This window comes from Lygodium microphyllum, chromosome 4 (assembly GCF_053477565.2).
Source record: "Lygodium microphyllum isolate KBCC chromosome 4, Lygodium_microphyllum_v1.1.10, whole genome shotgun sequence".
NCBI lineage: Eukaryota > Viridiplantae > Streptophyta > Polypodiopsida > Schizaeales > Lygodiaceae > Lygodium > Lygodium microphyllum.
In genome coordinates this window covers 68,549-83,875 of record NC_141138.1, presented here as the reverse complement: position 1 = coordinate 83,875, position 15,327 = coordinate 68,549, and the positions used below count along the sequence as shown (strand labels likewise).

The following is a 15,327-nucleotide window of genomic DNA, read 5'->3' as shown; positions in this document are numbered from 1 at the left end:
TAAACAACACCGCAGAGTTGTGAACATGTGCAAAGTCTCTTCTATTCATTCTCCCAGAATTATGGAACCATATAGTAAATCTATTTTTCAGTTTCTTCTTGCAACTATGCTCACAAGGAAAACATGCACAGCACGAGCTGAAGTCTATACAGATGGCATTATTATAATCTCAACATAACACTCCATGCATCAAATTCAGCAACTCAATTTGAGCATTCCCACTTTTGTTTATTTTTTGAATAAAAACTCCGTTGCAGACAAACAACCGCAAGAGAGCAACATCACCTGCATAACATGATTGATTTCTAAGAAAAACCAGAAACTTATGTCGAGCATACCTCTACAGCTCTAGCCTCTTATGGCCCACGGTAACACTCCAGGAAAAACATGTCCGAATTTTCAAACTGGGCTGGGGCCAATGCACCCAATGTCTAAGGGTTTATGAAGGACTGGGCAATGTCGTGTGTTCCTACATGGAGGGGAGAATGGCCACTTCACAGTGCTCAGATGGAGTGAATGTAAAAGATGCATGAGTAAAATAGGGTTAAATTGCATTGGACCATTAGTGTAGCCACACACGTATAGGCTTGTGCAGCTACTTTCAGAACTTCTCCACCATTCGCAAGAACCCTACTAGCAGTTTGCAAGCAGTAGGTTTGCAGGCATCTATGTTTTTGTTAGACAAGCACTGTACCCACTGTATTTTCATCTGGGGCAGCCGCAGCACTCAATTTTTACAGGTGAAACAGCAAGTGGTTGTGTTTCATCAGCAAAATCAGGAAGAAGCTAAGAGAGATAAAGGAGGTAGTATGCAGCACCACTAAAGCAGAAGCAGCTGCATTTATCCAGGCAATGTGGGCTCAAGCTGGATCACACTAGAAAGAACCACCTTAGTTTGCTTGTCATAGTAAAACCATGATATCTCTGTTGTACATTGAATCACAAGTGCAAGTTTTGGAAAACGCCGTTGCTCTTTGGAAGCACAAAGTCAAAGCACTCTGTAAAAATAATGGCCACCTGGCCGTAATAGAGGGCATAGACAAGGAACCAAAGGACACTATGCAAGGGAAAAGGATAGTATGAAGTGCACCGAATGTAACCAGTTTTATCCCTTCAAAATAGCAACCTAAAGTCATCATGTAAGTCCATAGCCACAAGACAGTTGCAAGAATGTGGACATGTATGTCAGCAAAGACGCCATGCTAGATTTTAATCTGAAGATGCAGTTTCCTGGCTTGAAGATTCACCAGTAAAGCAGAAACAGCTGCATTTACCCAGGCAATGTGGGCTACAGCTGGATTAGACTATCCTAAACCACCGTATTTTGCTTATCGATGTACAACCATGATGTCTCTATTGTACATCTCATCACAAATCTAAGTTTTTGAAAACATTGTTGCTCTTTGGAGGCACAATATCAAATCTCTGTGTAAAGATACTGGTAACTTGGACACAATCAAGAAAGTAGACAAGGAACCAAAGGGCACTACTGCAAGGGAAAAGAATGGAGCATCAATAAATATGACCAATTTTTGTTCTTCACATTGCAAGCTAAAATCATCATGCAAGTCCATAGCCACAAAACAGTTGCAAGAAACCGGAGAACAGGTATATTAGCCAAATAGAGTGCTTCAATTTAATCTAAAGATGTAATTGCAAGAGCTGAAGATAGAAGTGTTGAGCTAAAACACACTTTTCAGCTGATTAGCATTCTTAAACAGCCCCAAAACACACTTTGTCACCAGGTGGCGATACGTTTTGCAATTGCTTTCCTTATTTACTTATATAAATATTTTATTTTTCTTTTCTTTAGTTGCTATTGCTTTTTACCCCTAGAGTTCTCTTGGATTAAGCCGGGATCTTTGCATGGCCAGAAGAGGCAACCATTGTGACAAATTGGACTAACGGTTTGTCTGAGCCTTAGGACTGGTTCCATATTGAATGGACATTGAAGAATAGAATTCCAATGGTTTGGGACTGTGTGCTTAGCCACTAGAGATGGTTCAGGACAATGAGCCTGGCCAAGACAGAAGATGCACATGTGAGAATGCTCACGGAATAAAAGTCACCATAATTGAGCCACATTACACGTTTTGATGTAGTTGCAACGATAAAATTTGCTCAGAACAACTTGAGGAATGCAGGGGTCACCATCCCTAAAATTTAGGGAGTTACTATTTTTGGACCCCAGAATCTGTTCACGTCATTATCTTCATTTTTGCACGAGCATTAATTCTTTGGTCTGTGCTAAGGTCAAATTTTGCACCGATCATGGAGAATTTTAGACCGGAAGGTTTAAACAGGAAAATTGTTACATATATGCCATGTGGCACAAATTCCCAAGAGAGAGAGAGAGAGAGAGAGAGAGCATTAAATAGAGGCACGTCCCAAAAAAGGTAAAAAGATTGATGTTGGCCTGGCGGCTACTAGGCCTAATGTTTCACAAGATTCCATGCGCACGTATATGCGCAGGAAAGGAATGTTGCCTTCAGAGCACGCTGCACGTACTATGGTTCCTTGTGCTCCCCGTAATCAGTCTACTAGGAAAGTATATACCGACGGTCCAAAGGGCCCACCCGCTAAGTTGGCTTTTGATACTCGAGGGAATGTGATTACACCATGGGATCGTCGTTATCCCCGTTTCATCCCCAAGACAGTGGATATTCCGTCTACCTCTAAAGCTGGCCGTCAGAACTCTTTTGCCGTGTTAGCTGATTTTTTGGATGAGGGTGTCCTTGATATTCTAGCAGAGAAGGTTAAATCGAGGCAAGTGGTGCCTCGTTCCTGATTTTCTTTTTGAATACACATGAAGATAGCCACGTGGAATGTGCAAGGCATTTGTTCTCGCCATAAGCAACATGCCATGTGGACTGTATTGCATGAGAATCAGTGGGATGTCTTGTGTGCGGTAGAGCACAAGAGTCACAGTAAAGTAGGAAAAGTTGTGGATTGCCATGGGTTTCGCTTGTTTTATGCAGGGACACACGCCGGGCATTATTCTGTTGTGCTTATGATTGTACATGAGAAATATCAGCCGGTCCTTATTAAAAATGATGTTCATGGCCGCTTTGTGGTGGTTGAAGTTTTATTTGAAGGAGAGATCTTATGGTTGCTGGGCCTATATGCTCCGAATGACCCTTTATCCCGCCGGGATCTTTGGAATACCTTGAAGACCTCCTTGTCACTTGGCAGACGGGGTTTTTTTATGGGGGATTTTAATATGTATGTTGATTCTTCACAGTCCACTTCAAGGCATTCGGTGATGGACGCTCTAGAAAGTCGGGTGTGGAATGCGTTTGCTCTTGCTGTACTTAAGCAAGATCTATGATCCTGGCTACACCCTTCTTCTACAAGGTTTACTTTCCATTCAGCACAATGTGCAACTACATGGTCGCGGTTGGACCGAATGTACACCATGCAGGATGATGATTTTCTTCCTGAAATGCTGGAAATGACAGTCTTGCAGCAATATGCCTTGTCAGACCATTTCCCTCTCCAGCTTGAGATACTTGCACAACCCATTGCACCTTTTATGCAATTGCTGGATAGACTCCTTTTACGTTTCAACTCCTCTTATTTGAAGCATTCACTCTTTCGGGGCTATATGTAGCAATTGATTGATAGATTTTTATTGAACTTCGCCTCTGAGGGCACTGCTTCCTTTAAACGATTGCTCTCTAATGTGCAGCAGATTGCTCGGCAGTATGGGATCCACCATGTCTCTCTTTGTCGGCGGCGTCGACACGCAGCGGAGGACTTACTGGCTTTGGTTCGTTCTCTGCTGGTGGACACTCCAGATGATGAATTTCTGTTGTCACTTGCGATGCGTTTGGCTGATCTTATTAAAGAGTTTCAGTTGAAATCTTATCAGCAGGTCAAATTGCAAAATTTGACTGAGAATTTGCAAGATAGTGCTTGTCAAACTCATAAGTTCTTTCGCGCTCTGCATGCCTCTCCTGCTCAAGAAAATATGACTAGACTCCAGAATTCAGAGGGTCAAATGGTCACTGACCCTCAGACTATTGTTAATATGTGCAGGAATTATTTTCTAGATCTTCTTGGTTCTTCTCAGTTTCACCTTCTGACCAGGTTACGCATACACGTTCAGTCTTCTATGATTTGGTCCGACATCAGGTTCCACTTGATATGCAAACTACTTTGGAGACAGATATTTGTGAGGAGGAGGTTATGGATGTTTTGTTGCGCCTGCCTAAGGATAAAAGTCCCAGTTGAGATGGTCTCACCAATGAATTCTTTGAGAGTTCTGCTACCCAACTGGTGAAGCCATTGACGGCTATGTTTCAGCAGGTTTGGGAAACAGGGTTCATGCCTTCCTCATGGAAAGAAGGGCTTATCAAATTGCTTCCAAAGGTTCCTTCCCCGTCAACGTTGCAACATTGGAGACCAATCTCTTTGATGGGTTCAATGTATAAAATCTTTTCCAAAGTACTGGCGAATCGGCTCCACAAACATCTTCCGGCCATTATGCATCCTCTTCAATATGGTTTTATTAAGGGCCGCAACATTCTGCATAATATCTTAAATGTGCAAATGGCTATTGACTATGCAAGGCACTCTAGTCAGGAAGTGGTATTGATCCAATTGGATCTGGAAAAGGCTTTTGACAATTTAGACTGGTCTTTCATTGCAGAACTTATGTCTACTATGGGCTTTGGCACTCGGATGTCCCGCTTGATCTATACCATTAGTGCGGCGGCTTCTTTGCGAGTTATGCTAAATGGTGGTGTTACAAAGTCCTTTGTCCTTTCACGCTCTGTGAGACAGGGTTGTCCTTTGAGTCCTCTCTTCTTTGCCGTGGCGACTCATCCGGTTCTTTCGATGTTATCTTCCATGGCAGCTTCTGCTCAATTGGCCGGATTGTCTCTTCCTTTTGGTCAGCACTTCATTAGTCAATCTTTAGCTGATGACAGCTTTATGATTTTACGTGCGGACAAGGACAATATTCACAAGGCATTAGATGTTTGGACGCTCTTTGGTCATGCTTCTGGTCTTCGTATCAATACTTTTAAATCAGCCATTCTCAGTTACACGGAATCCGATTTACAGTCATTGGGCTGGTAGGGACAGGTTATTCCCCGTGGTTCCATTGTCAGGCATCTCGAGTACCCTTTGGGTGTTGATGTTCGGCCAAAACAACTACTACAATGGATTTCACAGAAACTGGCAGCGAAGTTTCTGTATTGGAAGTCGCAAGCTTGGCCCTTCCATGTTCGCCTCAAAGTGGCTCAAACAATTATTCTGCCAATGCTCACATATTTCTTGACATTGCTGCCTTGGACTCCTACTACTTTGAATGCTCTCACTCGGCCCATTCGTTTCATGTTATGGAAGAAGGATTCATTGCATGCAGGTATTTCGTGGATTTCGTGGTCGCATACATGTATCCCCAAACGCCTGGGTGGTGGGGCTATTTTGGATGCCGAAACTCATATGCTGGCACTTCGTTGGTCTCTTTTTCGTGCCATGTGTGTGGAGCATCACCCGTGGGCCGTTATAGCCCGTTATTTTCTTGAGGACCGCGGGCTTCTGCATGGGAATACACAAATTCGAAGCTCCCGGTGGCATGTTCTTAATGCAGACTCTCGGTTTTTGAGCCCTTCCTCATCCCTGTTCATTTGGTCGAATCCCGGCAATTGGTTCTCCAGAAGGCGCGTTGGTATCCAGCGGAGGACCGCTTACATACTAACTCTTTTCAACTGGAATTGTTGGCAGTCTCGAGATTACTTTCATGGAAAGGCAAACATGAGCTCGACCAAAATTTAACCGCATGGCCCATTTGGGCTTGACTTCAGTTTGCAGATGCCACCCTTGCCAGTCGTAATGTCTTCATATCGTTTCGTACTGCCAGGAGGCTTTTCCAAATCCCTCGTGGATACCATGATTTATGGGAACAATTTTTGTTAGTGCTCCAGAGCAGACAACCCTTTCTTGCCCTTGCTGTGGATCGCCCTTGTTAGGACTGGGTCCTTGCAGGTCGGTTGAATTTGGAAAAGCCTCGGCTAACCAAGTGTATCATCTTCTGATTAAAGATCATCAATGGCTGGTTACTGAAGCTAATACTGTATGGGGGTTGCGGAAATCTCAGTCATGGTGGAATGCAACTGTGATGGAGAGCTGGGTGAACAAGACACCTTTCAAATGCAAGGTCTTTCTTTGGAGGGTAATGATTGGTGGTCTTCCTCTTGCCTCGACCCTTTCCAAGCGTCGAATCTCTAACGGCAATTGTTTCTTCTGCACCACTACTATGGAATCGGCCCGTCATCGATTTATCTCTTGCCCTCTCGCTAAGAAAATCTGGTCGCTTTTTCCAGCGGTTTGGCGAGCTGTGGTTGGTTTCTCGATGAGCCCTTTCGATTGGGTTTTTGTACGCCCAAAATACCCCACACCGGCACAGTTGCATATAAAGATCTTGTTCCATTTTCTTAGATACTAGGGATGCTGGCACAATTGGACCACTCGGAATGCATTTCTTTTTTATTCGGCCTCTAATATTCCAGGACACATTGCCAGGCTTAAAGGCCTCTTGATTCGGCAAATAGATCTCATTCAGCACTCTGACTTGCTCCCTCGGGAAGACTTACTTCCCTGGCATATGGCAATTTCCTCGGTGTCTTTGCCATGACTTGTGTATATCTGTCTGTGTTTTGTACTGACAGTTTACACACGATGGCTTAGAGCCATCATGTATCTTGTAATCATGTAAACTTGTACCTTTTTTTCGTAATTAATACAATTAACTTTTACGGGAAAAAAAAAAAAAAGAGAGCATTTTTTAAAAAAAACGTAATAGGCATAAGGGGCAGATCTGAGAATGAAGCTTTGAGGAGTTGAGAGCAGATTGCTGTAGTTTCATCAACCATAGAGAGTGCTTCTTCATCTCTGACTCATGTACGGAGGTAGAGCTTGCTCCCTCTAATCAATTCTCTCTCTATTCTCAAAGGAAATGCTTTGCATGATGGGTTGATTCCATCGAAGGTACAATTCTGTGTTTTCTTTGCACTTTTGCTAAGGCAAGAGCCTCACTGTCTAGGTTCAAGAGCAGCTGTTGGCTTCTCCAATGCAAGAACCAAAGGAAGTAATGACCAGCCACACAGGAACACGGTTTTTCAGCTCTGATTTAGTGCTGTTTGTGGGATTGTTTTAATACTGGACATGCTGGATAGTAGGAACAGTGAATTCAGAGATCTGCAGACTGCAATTCTGCACATGAATCATTGAGTATTGGTCATAGAAAATGTTGGACATGCTGGATAGTAAGAACAGTGAATTCAGAGATTTGCAAACTGCAATTCTGCACATGAATCATTGAGTTTTGGTCACAGAAAATGCTTTCCTAAAAGGGATATTGTTTTGGACATGCTGGACAGTGAGAACAGTGAATTCAGAGATCTGCACACTGCAATTCTGCATATAAATCATTGAGTTATGGTTACAGAAAATGCTTTGCTAAAAGGGATGTTAATCTGGTCATGCTGTACTATCCTTATGCAGCTGGGTTTTACTCAAAAAAGATGAAAACCAACTGTTCACAGGTTATGTATTTTGAAACATTTCATTTTTTGTAACTTTCCATCTTTTAATTGATAAAGAAATACCGAAAGGGGCATCAGTCTTTGGGGCCAATCTGGTGTTGAGCGAGGAAGTGAGGCCTCTGTTTTTTTTTTTTGTGTGTGTGAAAAGACCAAGTGTTTATTGAAGGAACTACCGCTTTATGTGAGTCGTAGACCGGTTGCACACTTAATGAAAAACCCTAAAAAGGGGGAGTGGCCCAAGAGAGTTTCAATGGTCTCCCAAAAACCCTAATTTTTGGGGGACCCTTCTACATCTATAAATAGACAAGCTACCCCCATTCAGCCTTATTCCGTCTGTGCAAGTTTCACACTCTCCAATGCAGATTGCAGCCATCAATCTACCTCCATGTGGCTGTCCAGCAGCCTTCACAACTACTGCCACCTCTCCCTCCAGCCTCGCAATGCCCTGGCGCCTTCTTCCAACTGTCGCCACTGTCTGGCACCATCTTCCAGGCTGTATTTGGCCTCCAGCTGCCATCGCCAGCATCTCCAATATCAGGAGACATCCTACAGCCTGCATCTACATCCTTTTGGAGCCTTTTTGCATCATCTCTCCCCTCTGCAACTATCGCCTTTCTCTCTAGCAGCCCCTGGTGTTAGTATTTGCAGTTTCCTCTCTCTTCACACTTCGACTAGCAATCACAAACTTGGGATCCGTCTCCGGTGGACGTCACACTCCGATATTGCTATGCCCTTGAGCACACTGTACACTCTTACATTCATTTACAGCATTCATTCACTTCAGAGTTGTGTACTCTCTCTCCCTTCTTCTGTTTGTGTTTGAGTTTCTGTGTTTAAGTTTTGAGTTTTGAGTTTAAGGTTTGAGTTTTGCTCTCTGTGTCTATGTCTGTCTCTTTGTGTTTCTGTCGTGGTCTTACATTCTATGTTTCCTCAGTGCAAACCCTAGCAGTTTTCTTCACATGGTGTCAGAGCCAGTGCTCTTGTAAAGAGTATCCTGCGCATATTGTGGAGAGCTAGTCTTTGTGCGAGGCACATAATACAACTCGTAACCGAATCACAATCTCCCAGACACCTTCTTCTCCAGTTCCTATAATGTCCTATCCGGCTTCTCCATCACTAGAGGCCCTGAGACGGCATTATGGACTTGGTGAGAAGGACGACACTTCACTTTCACCTCACCTTCTTTTTCTACTCCTATTCAAGATTTCACTAACATGATAGAGAAGGACTTTGAGGAGTACTATCGCAACAAGTACGATAATGGTTATACCTCTCCTACAAGCTTTACTACCACGTTCGGACCAATTGGTAAGGTTGGCCACCTCTCCGATCATGGAGGACATACGGCATTCGGAACATCTGGTGATCCATCTTCATCATCTCAACGAGGTCCAATGTCAGGTTCGTACAATCCTTTTAAGTTGCATAAATCAAAACCCTCGCCTGTTTCTTCTTTTGAGGTACAGGATCCGGATGACTTTGCGTATGCGAACTTTAATAGAGGGGGCTCACGAAGCACATGGAATTCAAGTACATCTACAGCTTTTGTTTCATTTGAGCATGTCACACGCACTTCTCACTTCCCTCCCATCCAGCCCTCTTCTATATCACACCTTAATCACCTCTCATCATCTTTCCAAAACCTTGGATTACACTCCACATTTGCATCACACCCCCTAGGGTTTGGATCTTCCATCTCCGCTCCTAGCACCTTCTCCTTCTCTACCCCATTCTCTCCCTCTTTGCACCATGGTACTTCGTTAGGGGGAATGCCACCCTTTAACACAATGCCTCTCACCTTTCAATAAATGAGCACATCCATAGCACCTAGGATGACTGTGATAGGCATCCCCCTCACTATCCCCAGCTTCCCATCTCACATGACCACTCTAACGCAAGGGTTTCCATCCTCAGCTTATGGTGCGTCTTCACACTCTCCTTGGGTTACACCTAGGCAAGGATTCCCATCTTCTGCTCCTTGTGTTCCCATCCCACCTCCTTGGGTTACTCATGTGGCTACCATGCCCATGCCTAGTCAACCCATCCCTACCTATGGATCCACCTTGCACACTATCCGCATGCCTGGTGAGCACTCTGGGGCCCATTCCCAAGTGTACTCCACTTCCCCATCCTATCCACACTATACTTTTTCACACTATCCATCTCCGAGCACTACCACTCCTGTTGCAACGGCCAAGAATGCCTTCACGGATAAGACACGTTTTAACTCAAACCCTAAACACAAAACCCTAGACACGTTGCAACAAGTACTTGAGTCTCAGGGATTTGGGACCTCGTCATTGGTCTAGAGCCTATGCTGGACCCTCGATTAGCTCACCCTGACTACATCTGTCAATGAAGAGTCTGCAATGCCACAGCCAATGTTGAGCTAATGTAGAGATTGCTTCCTGAGTTTCACTCTCAGTTGCAGCACTTCTTGCTCGTGTCAAAGCGTTGGAGTCACCTTCTTAATCGCTATGCGGCTCGAGATCGTACTCAGCGCATCAATCTCGACTTTGAGCTTCAAGAGTTCTCTATTAAGGAAGGGGATGGTCTAAAAGTCAAGTTGCCTGAATATAGACGATTACTTGCCGAGTTCGCCACTACTGGCTCTCCAAAGTCAGATGACGATCAGGTTACATTCTTCTTGAATAAGTTGCCCGAAAAATACTTCAATTTTATTCAACACATCATCTCCCAACCCTGATTGCCCACCTTCTACAAGTTTGAGTACCAATTTTTGCGTTACGCGAGGCTCCATGATCAAGTCCACGAGAAATCCTCATCACAACCTTATTCAGAGCAGAGGGGGTTGATTGCCTCTTCTTTAAGAGGGAAAACCACCAGTGGCAAGAACTCACAAGATGCAAAGGCAAACCAATCAAAGGGTGACTCCTCTTCCTCACATGGAACCAAAGAATCTAGACCTATTTGGTAGCAACTCCCTAAGAAAAACCAGTTTTGTACACACTGCCAAAGAGCAAGCCATGTGGACGAGGAGTGTCGCTCCAAGGCCCAAGGTTTTCCACCTAAAAAGCCCCAGCAGACTGCTGCGATTGCACAGTCCAGTGGGGCTACGCCTTCCGCTTCTACTTCATTTGCTCCTTCAACACCCGTTGCTGCAACTGAACATGTGGCTCGAGTACAACCCAAGGCCCAAGGTTTTCCACCTAAAAAGCCCCAGCAGACTGCTGCGATTGCACAGTCCAGTGGGGCTACGCCTTCCGCTTCTACTTCATTTGCTCCTTCAACACCCGTTGCTGCAACTGAACATGTGGCTCGAGTACAACCTCAGCAGCCCATCTCTTTCACTACCCCTAAGGACCTGCTGATTGGTCTGCAGGTTTCGATCTCGTTGCACTTCATGCATCTATCTCACATTCCTCTCCACCTCGTCAGGCGTTCCCTTGGCAGAGCCCCGCTACTGGACATACGCAATGGTGACCACCTTCTTAGCCTAGCATGTCTCTAGGTCCTTTCGGATACCCTAGGTCAATCTAGCATTCATTTTTCGCACTCTAAGAGTCGGGCCCATAGAATTCATTGTCCTTAGCTTTTCCATTCTTTTGTCTTCTACTACATTTAGTCACACACATACACATTCATTTTCAGTTAGATTTTCTTTATGTTATGTTTTGTTTTGGAGCATCTCACCACTGACCTCTGTGTTTGCAGATTCTCATCTCTTTTGCAGTTTTTTTTTTTTGTAGCGCTAACTTGCAAATTGCTTTGGTCCTACCTGGGCTAGAGAGGTAAGGATGCACATTGTTCCTTTCATGGTTTCATCATCCTAGGAATACTTGCTCTTCTTCCAGCATGACGGTTTTCCCTCCCGAGACGGATCGTGCAGCATCTCTCTCAATGCTAACATGGCGGTGACTTCTACCTTGCTCTTCCAACGGGGTGCTTCATCCACTTCATCTTCTTTCATTCCTTATGGTTCTCGGCACCATATGAAGACCAACATCAAGCTCCTCTTCCTTCTTCGACATCTACATCCAGGTTGAGAGGGGGTTCCTACCCTTCTTGGTATTCTACAGGTTTCAACACTTTGTCTTCGACATCGGTTTCTTTCTCTTGTTGTACCTTACACTTTGCATTGCATGAATTCATCATCCTTGTACTAGGGCGCTTGGGAAAGTGAACAATTTTTCCACGCGGGACACTATCCAAGTGGCACCTGCTGCATAAGCATTCTTCAACATGTAGCATACTTTGCATCTCATTGTGCAGAGCACCACTTGAGCGGGTCCTAAGCCGTTTCCACCGGCAGCTGTTGTTATTACACCACTATCCTCCTTCATCACATGGATACCTCATCACCTGTTTTTCCACATCATTGACACCCTTGAGTGAATGGGTAAGCTTGTACTTTTTGTAATGTGTTAGGTGTACCCTTCCTACTCCCGTATTCTGGGTCACTATTACTCAATCGGCCGCATACCATAAAATTTAACTCGCTTATTCAAAAAAAAAAAAAAAGTTCAATGTGGTTCCATCCGCCTTTGTAAGGCTTGGTAAGCCATTGGGCAGCCGACGTATATCCTTTGTCCAATGCCCTGTCCTCTCTAGGGTGACTACTTGGATTCCCTTGGTAAGATAACCATCACCTCTGTAGTCTTGATAGGCTACCGGCAACCGATATGCACCCTTTATCCAATGCCCTGGCTGCTTTGGGGTGGGACGCCTTGGGGTAAGTACACAACACAGTGGGACTAGCCTCACCTTTTGGCTCAGTTTTGGGCCTAAGAGGAGATGTTGAGCTAAAACACGCTTTTCAGCTGATTAGCATTCTTAAACAGCCCCAAAACACACTTAATTAATGAAAAAACCTAAAAAGGGGAGCGGTCCGAGAGAGTTTCAGTGGTCTCCCAAAAACCCTAATTTTTGGGACACCCTTCTACATCTATAAATAGACAGGCTGCCCCAATTCAGCCTTATTCCGTCTGTGCAAGCTTCGCACTCTCCAGTGCAGATTGCAGCCATCAATCTACCTTCACGTGGCTGTCCAGCCTTCACAATTGCTGCTACCTCTCCCTCCAGCCTCGCAATGCCCTGGCACCTTCTTCCAACTGTCGCCCACTGTTTGGTGCCATCTCCCAGGATGCGTTTGGCCTCCAGCTGCCATCGCCAGCATCTCCAATATCGGGCAACATCCTGCAACCTGCATTTATGTGTGATGGTGCACCATAAGTACAACTCTTTATCTTTGGCAATCCTTCTTCCTATCCTTCAAGGCTACCTCATTGCAGGGGAAACAACAAGCATTTGATTTGTGATTTCATCAGTTCCCTCCCTTTTCTCCACTAGGTTTTATGGTGTTGCTCCACCAGAGCTTGAGAGCTTCCTCCACTGCAGTGAATGGATGATCTCTCAATGGGCTATCACCAAACAATTGTTGATCCTCGCACTATACACCTCTTTAATTTGAATGGGTGGGCAAACGATTCATAAGCTTCTACTTGCTGCTATCCGGGCCCCTATCTTGCAGTATGATCCTAGCATCCGTAATGATGATTTCTGTGGTGAGCTTATATTATGCACAGCAAGAATGCTTATAAATTATGGTCTCCTACAAGCTGTTTAGTACTTTGCCATGCACATTCATAGAAGGTCTGGTTATGATAAAACCGAAGCAGATTACACTCCCAATGAGAGTATTGCACTCTTCAGACTTTACCATATTAAAGTTTCTGTGGTGAGCCCATCTTATGCTCTCATAAATTAACATCCATATAATCTTTCGTTCGTGATGAAAACAAAGCAGGCTCTAAGCCCAATTAGCGTAATATACTCTTCTGACCTCACCTTTTTCTTATCTGGCATGTGTTCTCCACTCTCCATGGACCACACCAGATCGAATTGCTCGTCAGGAAACGGTTGTTTCAGAGCATCTGCCACTTGAAAACTGACCTGGAAGAAAAAAAACAGTCAACAAGGTCATTCATCCAAGAGTGTCCTGATTCATTATGAGACAGAAAATTGCACTCTACAGCATACACTTGGCTGGAAGGTTTGGGTAGATGCAGAGACGTGTGCTTACTTTACAGCAGCCATTATGATTATTGCCGTGCCTATTCGAATTAAAAATTTTAGTACATTTTCTCTGGAACCAATTAGTTGTTCATGTTATCGCGGTGTGCACATTCTTTTCACAAATCAGAAACATTCCACCTTATCTGCTAATCCTGCTGATGCAGTAAGTTCAGTTGCTCTCTTCGCCTGATTTGGACTGAGAGTAATGCCGACAGCATTGGCTCCATACTTTCGAGCAAGATACCTTGAACTGCCTCCTATTCCACACCCTACATCTACAATCCTTTGTGGTTTTTCACCTGCCTCATCTGCAGACGATACAAAAAGGAGACTGTAAATTCTTAACCTTGAGTGCAGACACTATACACTGTTACTGTAAGTCATGGATTATCAGCTCTCGCCAGTACAATGAGAGCGATACTGGCAGACGTTGCAGGGCACGAATAGGTTTAAAAAATGTCTTATGAAGCTCACAGAAAGCATAGCTTTCAGAAAGAACCTCACGGCGTCTTTGTGGCCATAGCTTTCGGAAACCTCTCTTACATGATTATTTAGCATGCCTTCAATGTTTGTTTCTCTCTTTTCTAATCTATGAGTAGTTGCAGAATCTGGTGCATGACGAATGGGGAGGAACGACCTGAACCACCGGCCCATCGTAGAGTTTCCTCGATCATTCGGATCTGAGCGGCGGTGTGATCAGCGGAGAGAGCTTGCCAGAAAGGAATGGAAGCGTCGTAGAAGCCATGGTGCATGTGCTCCCCCCACACGTCTTCCCAGACGGCAGAGGAGGAATCGTAGAAATGCGCTATTCCATGGTTGAGCTCCTCGATGCTGGTGCGCAAGGCGGCCATGCACGCGGGACGGAAGCTGTGGCCCCGGCCATGGAGGTGATTCACAGGAGGAACAACGCAAGACAAAAAAGAAGGCGAAGGACGGTCGAGAAAATGGCGGCAGCGACTCGAACGACCGCTGAAACGCGAGAGAGAGGGAGCAGCAGTAGGCCGATGGGAGCTAGAAGAACAGTGGAAGACGACCTTCCCCCCCAGCATTCTCGCTTTCTCCGTCTCACTCACTCAACCAGCCGCACTGCACTCTCTTTTCTTGTTTCTCTTTCTCGCTTTCTCCGTCTCACTCACTCACCCAGATGCACTCTCTTTTCTTGTTCCTCTCTCTCTCTCTCTTCTTGTCTTGGTATCTCTCTGCCGTGGGTGCTCTTCCTAGTGCCGTGAACGTTCTGTCGACGATTGAGCCGTGGCGCACTCTTCCGAGTGCCGTGAACGTTCTGTCGACGATTGAATGGTAAGCTGATCCGGCACAACAAATTTCGCTATGTACGGTGAATGATGTGACTTGCAGGAGGTCTGGGATTTTACCATCTTATGACGTGTCCTTTTTGTGCGCTAAAATACTTTAGTTTAGTGCACATTGATCGGGACGGCGCATTGGCAAAGCCAAGGCCCAAAAACTTGCGCTCATCAGTGAGGGTGACTTGTACGGGTCGATTTCATCGGCATAATTTGCTAAAAAAGCGACTGATACTATTGGTTGACGTCACGGACGGAGCTTTCAAGTTTCGGCCCTTATACAGGACAAGCTTGAAGCACACCCAAAGTTCAAACATGTGCTGGGCCCGGATGAGGAAACACTGTCCACAGCCTCGACTTGCATGTCTATGTGTATTGCATGTGCCACGTATATATTTGTGTGCGTCTTTGTATATGGGTTAAGTGCATATTTT

At 44.9% G+C, this 15,327-nt stretch overlaps 1 protein-coding gene across 2 annotated transcripts in view; it reads right to left on the bottom strand.

Moving 5' to 3' along the window:
• Nucleotides 1–14,925, bottom strand: part of G-TMT (gamma-tocopherol methyltransferase) — a 75,177-nt gene extending 60,252 nt beyond the window's left edge. The window contains exons 1-3 of one of the 2 annotated variants that reach the window (XM_087675591.1): nt 14,227–14,925; nt 13,728–13,897; nt 13,362–13,466 (exon numbers count right to left, since the gene is read on the bottom strand). In XM_087675591.1, the coding sequence (XP_087531717.1) occupies nt 13,362–13,466; nt 13,728–13,897; nt 14,227–14,638 (687 nt within the window). In that variant the 5' untranslated portion in view covers nt 14,639–14,925. The remainder of the gene's footprint in view (nt 1–13,361; nt 13,467–13,727; nt 13,898–14,226) is intronic. The other variant, XM_087675590.1, reaches the window with a different exon arrangement.
• Between the last annotated feature and the right edge of the window lie 402 nt (nt 14,926–15,327).